The sequence below is a fragment of the Borostomias antarcticus genome (assembly GCF_949987555.1).
Source record: "Borostomias antarcticus genome assembly, chromosome: 23".
In the NCBI taxonomy this organism is placed as follows: Eukaryota; Metazoa; Chordata; class Actinopteri; order Stomiiformes; family Stomiidae; genus Borostomias; species Borostomias antarcticus.
In genome coordinates this window covers 9819681-9834716 of record NC_140256.1, presented here as the reverse complement: position 1 = coordinate 9834716, position 15036 = coordinate 9819681, and the positions used below count along the sequence as shown (strand labels likewise).

The following is a 15036-nucleotide window of genomic DNA, read 5'->3' as shown; positions in this document are numbered from 1 at the left end:
TCTCCGCCAGTAAAAAGTTGAACACTGGAGAGAAGGTACAGAACACGCAGCTCTAGTTTCAGTCTTTATCACGTCGTGTTTCACTGAACCGTCCTTCACGCTGTTCTGCTGTGTTCTCTGTGTTCTCTGTGTTCTCTGTGTGCTGCAGACCACTATGAAAGACCTGGCTCAGATGTTGAAGAAGATGCCTCAGTATCAGAAGGACCTCAGCAATGTAAGATCAGTCCTTCTATAAGCGTGTATTATTGCAGATATCAAGAGATAAGCAAACACCTATGTCTCTCACTACCATCCCCCCTGCCCTTGTATGCCCCCCCCTCACCCCGAACCCCTATTGGCCTATCTCCCCCTGCCCCTCCCCCCGCCCCTTGGACCAACGCCTGATCACATGTTCACTTTGAACACCTTGCACATTGTCTATACAATAGACAATAACAACTGACTCTGTACAACTGTACACTTGATCCTGCCAAGACCTGACAACACTTGAACAAATGAACACCTTGCCTATACAATAGACAATAACCTGACTCTTGCCTATATAATAGACAATGACTTTCTATTCTATTCTATTCTATTCTATATTAATATGCAAACACATGTATTCACATTGAGCTGCATGTAGATGTGTGTACTGAGCACCTGTCTCTCTGTGCCCTCCCAGTATTCCACCCACCTCCATCTGGCTGAGGACTGTATGAACCGATACCAGGGGACGGTGGACAAGCTGTGTCGCGTCGAACAGGTGAGGGACCAGGTGTGCTGAAAAGGGCAGCTGAAACTGAAGGTAACCAGTCAGAAGCGGAGTGAGTGTAGTGACTCTTCCTCTCCTTCACGGTTCCTCTCTCTCTATCCATGCAGGACCTGGCCATGGGCACGGACGCCGAGGGAGAGAAGATCAAAGACCCCATGAGGGCCATCGTCCCCGTGCTCCTGGACGCCACCGTCACCATCTTCGACAAGATCCGCATCATCCTGCTCTACATCTTCATGAAGAATGGTGAGGGCTTCACACACACACACACACACACACACACACACACACACACACACACACACACACACACACACACACACACACACACACACACACACACACACACACACACACACACACACACACACACGCTGTGTCTGGGGTTTATCACCTGCTGTTCAGCATCTAGTCGTTAGTGTGTCGTTGGACATCCATCGTGAGTTATGTGAATGTTGGCATGGTTGTGTGCTTATTTGCGCATGCTGTCATGCATGTACTGTATCCATTTGCATGTGCGTGTGTGTGTGTGTGTGCTTGTGTGTGTCAGGTGTGACGGAGGAGAACCTGTGTAAACTCCTCCAGCATGCCCAGATCCCTCCTGAGGACAGTGACATCATCTCCAACATGGCCCACATGGGCGTGCCCGTCATCTCTGAGGTGAGCTCCTGTTGGCTCTGGATCAGGATCAGCTCACCCACCCCAAAACTCAACTGGAACCAACGGGGTGAAGGAGGCCAGACTGATCCTGGATCAGCATCTGGAATTCACCCTTACTCCCACCTGGAACCGCTGTAGAACCATGTAAACCCTATAACAGTAGATGATATAAAATAATGCCATTCTACCCCCCCCCCCCCCCCAGAACACGACGACTCGTAAGCCGAAAAAGCCGGATCGTAAGGAACGAGTAAGTGAGCAGACCTACCAGCTCTCCCGGTGGACTCCACTAATCAAGGATATCATAGAGGTAAATCTCATTTGTTACAGTAGATTAGATTCTATTAGATTAGAGCCTGTGGCCTGATAGAAGAGTACTGCTTGGGTGAGTCATGACTCGGAGGCAGTGTTGTACTGTAGTACTGTAAGCTACTTGAGTCTAGGATTCGGAGTTCGATTCGTTGATTCTGACTCAGACTTGGACTTGAGCATTGACTGTATTCGGACTTGGTTGGAGACTCTGACTTGAACTTGTTAATTGATAAAGAAGTTTTTTGTTCGCTTTTATGTAATAGTGCCTAATAATTTGTCATAGATTATTCAATTTCATACAAGGGCAGGCATGAGTGTTCTACCTACAGTACATGTGGATTCACGTGCATACTCTCATTTCAGTAAGTAGTTTGTGCTAAGATGCCTAAAGAGAGGCCTTGAACTGAGCACTTTGCTTACACCGATTTTACATCAAAGTCCAGCAAGAGCACTGCTATGTCCCATATGTAACTTGACACAGCCTTGATGACTCAGACTCAGACGAGGCTAATGGAGACTCAACACAGACTCAGGTAATGGGGACTTGATTCGGACTGAACTCTGACTCTTTTTTGGTGAAAAGAACTTGGACTTGGACTCGAGATTTAGTGACTCGACTACCAACACTGCTCGGAGGGGAACAGATTCATGCTGAATGCCACTGTTGCAAGGTTTGACCTCAGTGACCCCATTGTGTCTTTCTTCAGGATGCCATTGAGGACAAACTGGACCCGAAGCAGTATCCCTACATCTCCCAACGACAAGCATCCACCAAAGCCAGTGCACCATCTAGGTATGAATGATGGCTTCACCCCCTGTACTGTATACAGTATGCAGACACACGCACACAAACACACACACACACACACACACACACACACACACACACACACACGCACACGCACACACACACGCACACACACACACAATCCCACACAAACTACAGTCAATCACACCTGGTTCTAATCCTGTGCTCCACGCGTTCTCATCCCTGGTTGCAGTGCTCGCTACGGTAACTGGCACAAAAACAAGGGTCCTACGGAGATCAAGACCGGCCCTCGCGTCATCGTCTTCATCATCGGCGGCATGACCTACAGCGAGATGCGCTGCGTCTACGAGGTCACACAGGCCAATGGCAAATGGGAGGCCCTCATTGGTGAGCATGGTGCAATTTGAAAGACAAACGCTGGATGAAAAGACTCGTGCTGAGTCATCCTCCCGAGATCTACGGCGCTGTGGAAGATGACATCTTATGCCGTAGCTTTGCTCCACTGCAGCTGACTCAGCACTTTGTAGAATCTGCTGGGTGCGTTCTTGGCCAGAGATCTGATATGTTGTTTTGACTGGAGGGAAAGAGATATCAGTAGAACACAGGCAACAGAGCAGCTGTAGATCTCGCCTCATTTACCGGAAAGGAAGGTCCAGGTTCTCTTTAGAATACATTTGCAGTCGATTATTAATAGAAAATATAGATTTATATAGATTTATATTCATAAAGCAGCTTCATATTAGATTATTTTCCTGCCAGGTGGTGCACATTCCTCCTACTGGTTGTTATGAGATAGTACTAACCTTCCCTGGCACTGTCGCAATGTCAGTGGTCGTAATGAGGTCAATGGTCGTAATGAGTTCAAAGGTCGTAGAGAAATGTGAGATGTATGTGCCCCTCCCTCCCACCACCTAGGTTCCACCCACTTGCTCACTCCCATCAAATACCTAAAGGAGCTGCAGCACCCAGATTTCATGGATCCCAACAGGGAGCCGGAGGAGCCGGAGCCAGCGGCTGCAGAATGAGAGTCCTCCTAGAAGTAAAGATACTGTAGATGTGATGTTGTGTTGTTCGAGCCCTTCCGCTTCCCTGCTCTCCCTCGCCGACTCCTCGTTGTCCTTCTCGTCACGGTCGTTGCTTTTGGTTGGCCAGGTCTTGTCCCGGTGGCGTGGCTGTCTCTTCTCCTGTCCGTCTCTGCGGCCGGGCATCCCTGTTTGTTCTAACAGGGATGGACATGTGACCCCCCCCCCCCCCCAACCCCCTCTCCGCCACCCGCCCACACCTCATGGTTTTCAGGAAGATGTCTGTGGTTTTTTTTTCTCTCGTACCTGTTGCTCTCTTCTGACTCTCTTCTGTCTGTTTCCTACAACCGTCTCTGTGCTGCAGGGTCAACTGAAGTCTTCACCCCCGCACGCCTTCTTAATGCCCTCAAAGACTTGGAAAAACAAGAAGAAGAAGAGAAGACCAGCTAAGAGCCCTCTGTAGCTGACCTGCTCAGATCTAACTCCCTAACTCCCCTAGCTAACCAGTGCATAGTCTTACACAACATGTAACAAGACCTCTTGTATTTCCAACATATCCAATCCATCATATGTATGGTGTACCTGATACAATACTATTCATTTACCATGAAAGATCCCTCCGAACCGAGCTCCACAATATGTGGAAGCTTCCGCACATACAACTTGATGAAGATGGGATAGGAAGAAAGGAGATTTAATTGAGTCTGCTTTGGATAACTGTTGATACTTTGTGAGCAGTGAATGTGAACTGCTATCTCAGGATGTTCTTATAAAGAAGCATGTAGATTGGACAGGAGAGGATGGCCAATCAGTGAAGAGATTAGATGAGTGACTGGAAACTGAGCGGTGATTCTTAACAAGGGGATTGGATTGGTGCTGGTATATAGTAGTATATACCAGGGTCTCTCTATGAAGGGTTGTTGTTTAAAGGCTCGAGGAGTTAAAAGGGACCAATTGGAATCATGGGTGGCCATCAACATGTATCTACCCTCTCTAAAATAGTTTTCATTGAATCCCCTTTGTTGCAAAGCATGTCTTCCTGAACAGTTTTTGTGTTGTTACGTTTAAATGTTCCATTATTATTGGGAAAAAATGGCCAATTTTATTTCAGTATACTGTAATATTTGAGAAAACACAATGTCATAATTGATTATTAGAAGCATCCTTTCTCTCATGTAGTCAAATGTTTGTAGAACTTTATGCCATACTGTATAAGTAATTGATTTCTAGTGATTTTTCTGACTTTGGAAATGCCAGCGTGAAGCCATCTAGGTGGTAATCTAGCTGTAGAAGGGATCAATAATGTTTGGACAGTGATCAATAATTTGCTTGATTAGTGTAGCTGTCTGTCTCTGTCTCTTCACATACCAGTACATCACTCAACGCCCCTGTATTGATCTGAGTTTTGTTTAATCTTCCTTTATTTTAATTTCCTCTTTCAGGTGGTGTTGAAGATGCATGTAACTGTTCCTTGTTGTTGTTGTTATTGTTGTCGTCGTCGTCGTCATCATGGTGGCATATTAGAGCTATTTATAAATCGAGAGATACCAGTATAATCAGAGTGATATGCTTGGAGGTGAATAAACATGAATACACTTTTATGCAATTATATTAAAAGTTATCTAATAAAGTGGCTTCCATTTAAATATGAGCTGTCAGTGTATTTTCATATACAGTCTAAACATAATAGAAAATAACGTTTGACCTACTGATGAGTGACCCTAACATTGAGAAGAAGCCTTAGAACTAGAACCACACACGTTTATACAGTAACAGTAAGAATATGACAAGAACAAGACTGTAGTACCGGCTACAGCCGTCAGAGGGCAGCAGAGTTGCACTGTTCCACTGCTAATGGCACAGCTCGGGGAGCCAGAATGTATCTTGAGCAGTTGTTTAACAGGGTGTGGCCCTGGCCCAGATATCAAGCTGTGCCATTTGCAAGTTCTAAAGTAATAAACACGTGAACAAGGCAGATGTGTTAGAAACGTAACTGTGCTGCTGATTTTTTTTCGCGCCCTGCTGGAGGGTAGAGGCCCACTATCCATCCACACCCTGAACACAACACCAATCAGGATTCTGTACTGTGACCAGCAGCCATGATTTATTTTGTGTCTGATATCAGTCCCAGGTGTGTCTCATGCGTGTGTAGCCTGCAACACAAAGAGAAGCCCTGAAGTGATATGGTACAATACCTATCGATCTAGTGCACTAAGGTTGTTGTGTTCCTGTCTGTAAGATTATGTGAGCCCAAGGCCATGAAGACAGGAGCAGCATGAATGTCTGGTTAGTAGCTGAAGCAGCGTCAGCTCAACACTGCTGCATGTGAATCTCTCTTCTATGCAGTAGGGATTGAACATTATAGCAGAGGAATTATACCTGCTTTATGAAATTGAAATAACTGAACAAATGTTTTATTAATAATCTCTCTCACACACACACACACACACACACACACACACACACACACACACACACACACACACAGTAGGCTAATGAAGGTTCACGACTCTTACGTTGTTGAATCTTTATTCAATTCCTTTCCCTGATGAACTCAGGAGGACAGATCAAGCATTGGTGCAGTTACAGTAGCATTTGGTTATTATGAATGTAATCCCTACAGACTGTTGTGTACAATATATAATATGCTTGGTATAACTATGCCTGGTATGCTACCGCTGTACAGTAGCTCTACAAAATTGTCCAGTTTCTTTCTGTCACGGCCTATTGTACATAACATGATGCAGCCTCTGGGTATCATACAGTAGACCAATATAACTACTGTAGCCTACTTGTCAAGTGAGGTGAATACTGTACAGCAGATTTAAAGGTTACATTGGGTTCAATCTTCTCACTGTTTTGATGTGTATTGACTGAGAGAACGTTGTAGTCTACCCACAGTAAGTATCCAGGCCGGGTCACTCTGCTTTCTAGCGGCTCCCAACTGTCCAGCATGTGCTCTCAGGCTAAGGGGCAGAATGGGCAGGGGTTTCAAAGCAGCAACAAGCAGCCACTAAAGAAGGCTGCTATTTTCCAGTAGTTTTGTTGCACTGACAACATTATCTACTCTCTCTCTCTCATATATCCACAAGGCATATATATATATATATATATATATATATATATATATATATATATATATATATATATATATATATATATATATATCTATATATATATATAGATCTATATATATATATATATATATATATCCTCATGTCGATACAGTATATCTATATACGGTGTAATATATACATAGGGAAGATAATGTCATTTTAGACAGCAGACAAAAACTTAATAGATGCACTTTTCAAAATAGTATTATTTGCTTTACTGTAAACCATTTTCTCTATCATAAATATTTAATAATCTGAGGATATATAGCATCACTTGCAGACCTGAAACTCCACCAAGGGGAGTCATTCACATTCCAACATTCCCTGAAGCAAAGGTTTCAATCTACCACACACATACTGTACCATGTCACTATCATGCAGTCAGCCTTCACTCTCACATATACAGTACAGTACAGTACAAATACTCCTCACAGGGTACTGTATGTCCATTAGAGTATCCACCTGGTATTTTGCCGCCTCTTAATGAACTACCTACATTAGAATGTATATGTTCTCTCTGTAACAATATACAAGCAGCCCATTGGCTAAAACCAGTCTCTCAAAATTGCTGTGACCAATTACCCTGGAATATATATACATACGCACATTCTGGGTGTTACATCTGCATTGATCTATTGGCTGTGAGTGGATGGAGGCAGAATCTCTTATAATGGCACATATTTGCAGGCTTGTCGCTCCCTATATGGTCTGTACAGACACAATAAAAGGTATAATATTATTGTAAATGATGACTAGAATACAAGCTACAGTAAATTAATACAACCCATTTGAAAATATGAATCTTGTTTCCCCCCCAGCTTAAGAAATCAATCCCATAATTCTCAAAGTGACTCCAAGCTATATACTGTACAATGTATATTATATACAATGGCTGAAGATGTTAATACAGCATTAAATAGACAGTACAAAAACATACTTTAGAGATTCGTGGTACAGGATGGTTCGACTATGTTTGGATACAACCATATCCATTTTCAGAGCACCATCTCAGTTGAATCATTTCGAAGGGAAAGCTGCTGCAGATGTTAAATCTGAAGAGAGAGAGAGAGAGAGAGAGAGAGAGAGAGAGAGAGAGAGACAGAGAGAGAGAGAGAGAGAGAGAGAGAGAGAGGGCGTGGGACAGAGCAAACAGCCACGACCATCTGTCTGCGTCCAAGATTTCTATTCAACTCTATCCGTCTTCACTGGGGGGTTCCTTTTAAGGCAAGATGTTGGACATGCTATATTTAGGCGACAGGACTCAGCAGGCGGGATGGACGTTCTGTACCCGGCCTGTGAGCCGCCACTGTACCGTATATCTGCTGAGTCCCAGCCAATCCCCTCATAATGACACCTGTACAAGCTGTGAGGTGAGCTCCACCACATCGCTGGAGCTGCAGCCTCAGCGTTCTAGCAGCTCTCCTACTGTGGTTCTAAAGCCAAATGAGTGGAACACGAGGGACAGCGATGTGGGGAAGAAGAGAGACATTATTCTCCTGATTAGGTGTCCGGCGCTCCGCTCAGATCCTCAGATCCTCCCCCCTGGTCTCTACAGCTGAGCTGGCACAGGCGCTCCGTCCTGCTAGAGGCCCTGCTGGTTGACCTCGGCCACCAGGAAGTCAACGTGGTCCCTCTCTTTGGTCTTGAAGGCCTCGGCGATGATGCGAGCCGCGTCCCTGTGCTGCCGGCCCCTCAGGGAAACCCCGTTCACCTCCAGGATGACCTGGCCCACCCTCAACTGACCGCAGTTGTGGGCCGATCCCCCCTTCTGAGAGAGGGGGAGACAGAGAGAGAGAGAGAGAGAGAGAGAGAGAGGCAGAGAGAGCAAGAGGGAGAGAGGGAGAGAGAGAGAAGGAGAGGGAGAGAGATAGAGGGAGAGAGAGAAGGAGAGGGAGAGAGAGGGAGAGGGAGAGGGAGAGGGAGAGAGAGGAGAGGGAGAGAGAGAGAGGGAGAGGGAGAGGGGGGGAGAGAGAGAGAGGGAGCGAGAGAGGGAACAGGAGAGGAAGAGAAAGGGGGGATTAGAATCATTAGAGGGGTGAAAAATAGGGGGTAGACACTTAGACAGCAGAAAGCTGTGAGCTGAAGGATAGTAAATGATAGGTGAGTCGGCAACTGTCAAAACAGAATTTCAAGAGCGAGAGAAAGGGGAGTTTTGATCCGGCACTTTCTGTTGACGGTCCATCATTCATGGCTGATGAACCGAGACAGGAAGCTGTCGAAATGGGAGAGGAGAGTGAGACCCAGTTTGCTGAGCAGGCCAGGCTGCTACTGTAGCTAGTGCACATCCCGCACCCTCCACTCAAGCCTCACTGACCAGCCTGGTCCTCTCTACACCTAGCATGGTAGATCAGTAAGCTATCAAAAAGTCCTGTTTCCTCACAACGTCGACTGGGACGTGTGTCTGTGTCAGCGCTATGAGACATCTCTCCATCCGAGCGACTACACGTATGTGCTGACGCAGCAAAATGAGTATATCCCCGGCACGTCCTAAAGCAGTCAGCTCAGTTGAAACTTTCACATTCTGCAAACTCATATCATGTAATGTGCATCGATTCACAGCCAGCCACTAGATCTTTATTTAATAAGTTGTTCGAGGAAATGTAATTGGTTAATGAGGCGTTATCCCTGCTTTGTCAGTTTGATTATAGGCAGTTGTGTCTTATGAGCCGGTAAATGACTGGGTGGTCCGCCACTGCTCTATAGTTAAGAGAACGATGGAGGATGGAGTCATTGTTATCGAAACACGATCACACACACACTCTGTACAAGTCCTCAAGGATATCCTGAATCTAAATCATAGTTAGATACCGTTGTTTTGTAAATGTACTCATAAGGACCCTAAGGACTTTGATGAACCTTGAGACTTCCATTGACAAGGTGACACAGCCGCAGGAAGACTGCTTAAAGACTAAATCTATGCTAATATAAACAGAAGCCAGGGGAAGGGCATGTTTAAAATGAGATTGATGAAACATGGTAATAACCCGATCCCCCGGGATCTTATAAAGCATGCTAATTCTGCACTCAAACTTGTCAAACTCGTTAGCGGTTGATGGCAAGGCCAGAACCTGGATGGTGACGATGCGCGGCAGAGGCTGGCGTGTGTTGGCTCCTCCCTCGATAGCGATGCCCAGGGTGCTGGCGTTCTTCACCACGCGGACCAGGGTGGCAGTGGGCATGGCCGAAGCCGGCTGGACAAAGAATAACACGCAACACGTCTCAGGCTATAGGGGACGTAGCTACAGAAAAGTGATCCAACTTCGTATGTGTACTACTACGTCTTAAATCCCCACCGGCCCCTTAAGAGTCCCCCCTCACCTGGTGGGAGGCCGGTACTGCAGGTGCCTGGGCCCCCGGCGGCTCCTGGTGAGCCTGGTTCTTACTGGGCTGAGGACTGCTGTCCTTGCTGAGGCCTCCTGCCTCTGCGATGTCCACTCCGCTGTCCTCACTGAGGGTCTGACCACTGTCTGACAACTGGGATAGTGTGGCCCCTGGATGGGAGAAACACGCTGCAGGATTACTAACATGCACACACACACACACACACACACACACACACACACACACACACAAACAAACACACACACACACACACCAAGGTTATTGGCTGTCCGCCCCCTCACCTCGTTGGCCAGGCTGCTGTCTGGCCTCAGCGGACAGTCTGTGCACGTCCGCCATCACACAGTGCTGGCTGAGGGAGGGGGAGCAGGGGGGGGGCGCGGGCACCGTGATGGAGGGGCAGGGGGAGGGGCAGGGGGAGGGACGGGGAGAGGAGCAGGGAGAGGGAACGGGGGAGCCGGCCTTCTCACAGGAGCAGGACCTGACGAGCTGCTCGCCACCAGCCTCCGCGGGGGGTCCAGAGCCCGAGGGGGGGCCGTGGCGGAGCGAGCCCGGACAGGTGTGGCGCCCGGAGCCGGGGTGGCCGTGGGGGGGTGAGGGGGGGCGCTGCTGGTCGGAGGGGGGGTCGGGGAGGTGGCGGGAGCCCTGGCAGGTGTGGCGGAGGGAGCTGAGCGAGGTGCGGCCCCCGGCGTTGAGGCAGGTGTGGCGGCCAGAGCTGGGGGAGGCGCGGCGGCTGGAGGAGGTCAGAGACTTGAGGGACTTGTGGTGGCATTCCTGGTGCAGCCTGGTGGGGCCAGTAAAGATCAGGCCAGTGTGGGACTGCCTGGACAAGGGGCGTCGACCCAGCTCCCTCTCCCTGGGGGGTCTGGCCTGGACCTCGCCCTGCCCGGGGGGAGGAGGGGGCTTGAAAGACGGAGGAGACTCGGCTGTAGACTGAACTTCATCCTGAGAGCCAAAAAATATCCACACTTCAACATGAATATCAGTGCTAACGGCTGATATGCTTAGCAGCGAACGGTTCTCCCTACCAGTGAGATGTCAGGTAGGGAATTGGCGGTCTCCTGTTGGTCTGACTGTAAGCTGCTTCCATGCGGGCCGTCATTCTGAAAAACAGAGATGCCCTTAAGCCCAACATCACAAGAGCATCAGTATGATCCTAGCTGAATGAGAGTCTGACACACAGCCTATAAACCTGTTATGAGATACTGAACATATAACGTATAATATAAAAACATACATCCCGATAAAACATTCCATTAGCCCGCGCCGAAGCGTAACCAAAGACCCATCAATTAACTCCAATTACTTGTTTACTGGGAGCGCGGTTTTACGACCATTATAATGAGTGTGTTAACACGACCAATTAAACCAGCCCCGAGCGAGGGCCACGCATCCAGCCGTGACGGAGACGAAATCCACCATCCACGACGCTGTCAGCGAACGCAACGAACACGACCGGCGCCGAGCGAGCGCCGCCTCCCAGTTCGTTTTCCAGACATCCTCGGCAGCTCGCGGCTAACGACGGGTCAGAAACCCCGCCCCCCCCAAGTAATCCTCTTTTGTTTGGAACCCAAACAGCGTTATCAGAGCGGGCTGCAGCGGCAGATCCGTAGCCGGACTCTTACGGAGAACGAAGCGAGCCCGGGCAGAACGGGCTCCCGCTGACGTGATCCGCGGAAAAACATCAATCCTACCCCGCCGCCCGCGTACAGGCAAAATCACCGCCATGTCTGACACTGGCGCCAGAGACGTACTCCAAATACGATAAAAGAGATTGGAGTCGATGCCTGGCGGGCACGCATGCACATACTGTACGCTCACACACGTGCTCTCTTTTCCTCTCTCATTCTTTTCTCTCTCTCTCTCCTACCACGGTAGGGCTGTGCTGGCCGGGCGGAGGCTCGTGCGGGCAGCGGCTGTGCGGGCGCTGCAGGGCCCCCAGGCCCCCGTGCCACGCCTTCAGGGTCTCCCTCTCGCGCCGCAGCACCAGGCCGTCGTACAGGTCCAGGTCCTGGGGGGCCACCAGGCTCCTCACCTCCGACAGCAGCGAGAGCTGGAAACGCAAGACGGGAGGGGAGTCAAAACCAGCCGCGCGAGCCGCAGAGAGGCGATGAAGCTCCGAATTCTGAGCCCGGGCTACGCGGACACCCCGAGATAGGCTCGCGGACGTACGGGCGTGGCGGAGCGTGGACGCTTACTTTGGCGTGCGTGTTGAAGAGCTCAAACAAGGCCATGGACAGCGGCTCCACTCCGATGTGTCCCTCCTGGTACTCCTGCAGGTAGTAGCCCATGGTCTGTCTCTCCGGGTCGGTCAGCAGTAGGAAGGCCTGCTCCTCCAGAGACACCTGGGTCCCTGGCGGACCCACACCCCTACAGACAGACTGGATGGATGGATGGAGAGAGAGAGAGAGAGGACGAGTGTGCTACATTAGTGCATGCATACACGGAGGCCGCATGTCCACAATGTTCTGATGCTGCTCGCCTCTCATCACACGCGCACACGCACATTGACAGTTTATGAGGGTCTTAGAGTAGACGCCACTTCAAAGGCATTGGTGTTAGGGTGAGTCAGAGCTTGTTTATGTTGCCATGAGAGCTCCATCACTGTTATCTTGCTAAGCAGCAACAGTCTTTGACATGAGTATTCTAATTGTGAACAGACTGGAACTCACGTTGCATCTTCCAAATCCCCTCAGGCAAAGAACGAACTCGAAAGTATGAAGTAAATCGGACCTTACAAAAGAATGAGCTGCTGGGATTTCAGAAAAGCCCCACAAGTTGGACTGAAAATACGAGGATACAAATAACCATGACCATCCAGCGCTGCAAAAGTAAGATTGTAAAACCTCTGCAATATGTAATAAAGTTTACCATGCAGCGGAGCGCTCCGAAACAAAACAAACTAACAAACAAACAAACAGGATCACGGGAACGGAATGAGAAATATATGCTCTGCTTATATACAGTATAAGTCAAGGTGGAAACGCTCAGAGCAAGACTGGTCTGGGAAGGAGTGCCAAAGCGGATTAACCGCGCCCAGTGAGACACTAGGCCTGCCGGATTGGAAAATCAATGCTTCATATGAGTTTGCAGATTGTCTGACCTTGAGGATAGTTGCAGGTGTGAAACACAATAGAGTTGGCTGGAAGCAGACTGAGCTCAGGAGTAAACATAATATATCAACATCAACACTGTCTTCTCTCATGACTCACATAGATACACACTCTTTGTATTAACTGCGTCCTTTTCAACCCACGGCTAGGAAGAGTAATATACTGTTCTCCCTAAACACAAGGAAGAAAATTGTCTTCCCCAACAACACTTAGGGGCAATCTGGAGATATGTTTGGCCAGATGCACTCTGAGAGTGCGTGACTTCAGGTGGACACTGGAATCTGCACTCTGAAAGACGCTTGGCCACGACAACGCAAAGTCAGCCCTTGTCAATACAAGAGCGCAGAATATCCTTCCTCCCTCAGCGGTCCCTAATCAGCAGCGAGCAGCCAATCTAATAAGGGGACCGGGCTCCTATCCCATGATACATCACTGTCATCTCTAAAAGCCCATTCTAACCATTAACGTTCCCTATCAGAAAGACACAGCGCCGTATAGAGAAATGAGACGCAATACGATTACTGTGCATAAAGATAAGGGGGGTATCATCACTGGTCAAGTATGACATATACTGTAGTACAATTACAGCTTGGAATGAATTTGATACGAAGTTGACAAATCCTCCTCCTCCTCCTCATCATCATCATCATCATCATCATCATCACAACCACCACCATTAGGGCGGATTCATAGTCGACGCAAACTACATAAGCGCAAGCAATGCAAGCTTCGCAAGGTCACGCAAGATCTCGTTGCGTCCTTGCATGTGTCATGCCGAAATTTGTCACTTGACGCAAGCAATTGTGCAATTCCTTGTGTTTCCACAAAACAAAACACAGAACGCAAGCTCTCGAGTCATGTTGGAGCTTGCGTTCACAATGTAGCTTGCGTTGTTTACGTCGACTATGAATCAGGCCTTATCATCAGAGACATCATCATCATCATCATCATCATCATCATCATCACCATCACCATCACCATTATCATTATCATTATCATTATCATCATCATCATCATCATCATCATCATCATCATCATCATCATCATCATCATCATGATGACAACCACCAGTTTTCCTGTTGAGATATTCAGGCTGGTTTAAGCAGCTGCTCATCCATTCATGTCTTGTACTGTAGTCCGCCTACTGCAGTGAGCCCAGTGCTCTGTCCTCTCCTGGGCTCCCATGCGTGTGTGTGTGTGTGTGTGTGTGTGTGTGTGTGTGTGTGTGTGTGTGTGTGAGTGTGTGTGTGTGGGCGCGTGTGCTTGCATGTTTATAAGGTATGATAAAAAGCCCAGGGGAGCTGCGTTTAGTGAGGCCGCACTCCTCCTCAAGGTTAACCTCCAGAACACAATAAGGTTTGGCAGCCAGACTGAGGCTAATGTAATGGGCTCTGCAGAGATCCCTGTCCTACCAACCCTGTTGAAGAGTCATGATGCACACATCCTGCTAGGGAAAATATATTAGCTAACTGATCATTAGCTGGAATGATGCAGTCAGCAGAGGGTGTAATGTCCTGTTCTAGCGTGTGATGTCCCCTTGCCTCGCCTCTGAAGAGTCACATCCCTTATTCACCTTATTCATTCATTTTACCTATTAGCTGTTGACAGGGACGTCCGGCCTGCATTAAAGCAACGTGCTCTTCCCCACAAATATCAAATTACAAAGCTCATTAGCTGGCGACCGCCGGAGGCATAGAATTTGGACTCATTTTTGATGAATAGCTGTTTAATTTTAGCAAAGCCTTTGATGTAGATCAAGTTGGCATTGGGAGTACATTTGCATCATGATCCTCTACTTTTCCATTTACAATGTCAGACCATTAATAAAAGAGATATGGGGGGAAGGGGGAGGGAGAGAGTGAGAGAGATACAATACAGAGAAAGAGTGAAGGAGAAAGAGAAAGAGAGAGAGAGAGGTGGATATTGTGCTCTATGTGTCTTTGGAGAGAGT

At 48.1% G+C, this 15036-nt stretch overlaps 2 protein-coding genes across 2 annotated transcripts in view; one reads left to right on the top strand and one right to left on the bottom strand.

Annotated features, from left to right (window-relative positions):
• The window catches only part of stxbp1b (syntaxin binding protein 1b), a gene marked incomplete at both ends in the record, with an annotated part of 11334 nt that extends 7814 nt beyond the window's left edge, over positions 1 to 3520 (top strand). Inside the window, 9 exons of the mRNA XM_084457337.1 lie at positions 1 to 35; positions 149 to 214; positions 665 to 745; positions 862 to 1000; positions 1305 to 1414; positions 1620 to 1724; positions 2434 to 2519; positions 2728 to 2882; positions 3411 to 3520. The exon at positions 1 to 35 is cut by the window's left edge and continues 26 nt beyond it. Coding sequence (XP_084313463.1) covers positions 1 to 35; positions 149 to 214; positions 665 to 745; positions 862 to 1000; positions 1305 to 1414; positions 1620 to 1724; positions 2434 to 2519; positions 2728 to 2882; positions 3411 to 3520 — 887 coding nt within the window. The remainder of the gene's footprint in view (positions 36 to 148; positions 215 to 664; positions 746 to 861; positions 1001 to 1304; positions 1415 to 1619; positions 1725 to 2433; positions 2520 to 2727; positions 2883 to 3410) is intronic.
• Positions 3521 to 8215: 4695 nt separating this feature from the next.
• The window catches only part of whrnb (whirlin b), a gene marked incomplete at both ends in the record, with an annotated part of 30368 nt that continues 23547 nt past the window's right edge, over positions 8216 to 15036 (bottom strand). The window contains 7 exons of the mRNA XM_084456824.1: positions 8216 to 8401; positions 9702 to 9824; positions 9952 to 10124; positions 10257 to 10917; positions 11001 to 11075; positions 11843 to 12025; positions 12171 to 12353. Coding sequence (XP_084312950.1) covers positions 8216 to 8401; positions 9702 to 9824; positions 9952 to 10124; positions 10257 to 10917; positions 11001 to 11075; positions 11843 to 12025; positions 12171 to 12353 — 1584 coding nt within the window. The remainder of the gene's footprint in view (positions 8402 to 9701; positions 9825 to 9951; positions 10125 to 10256; positions 10918 to 11000; positions 11076 to 11842; positions 12026 to 12170; positions 12354 to 15036) is intronic.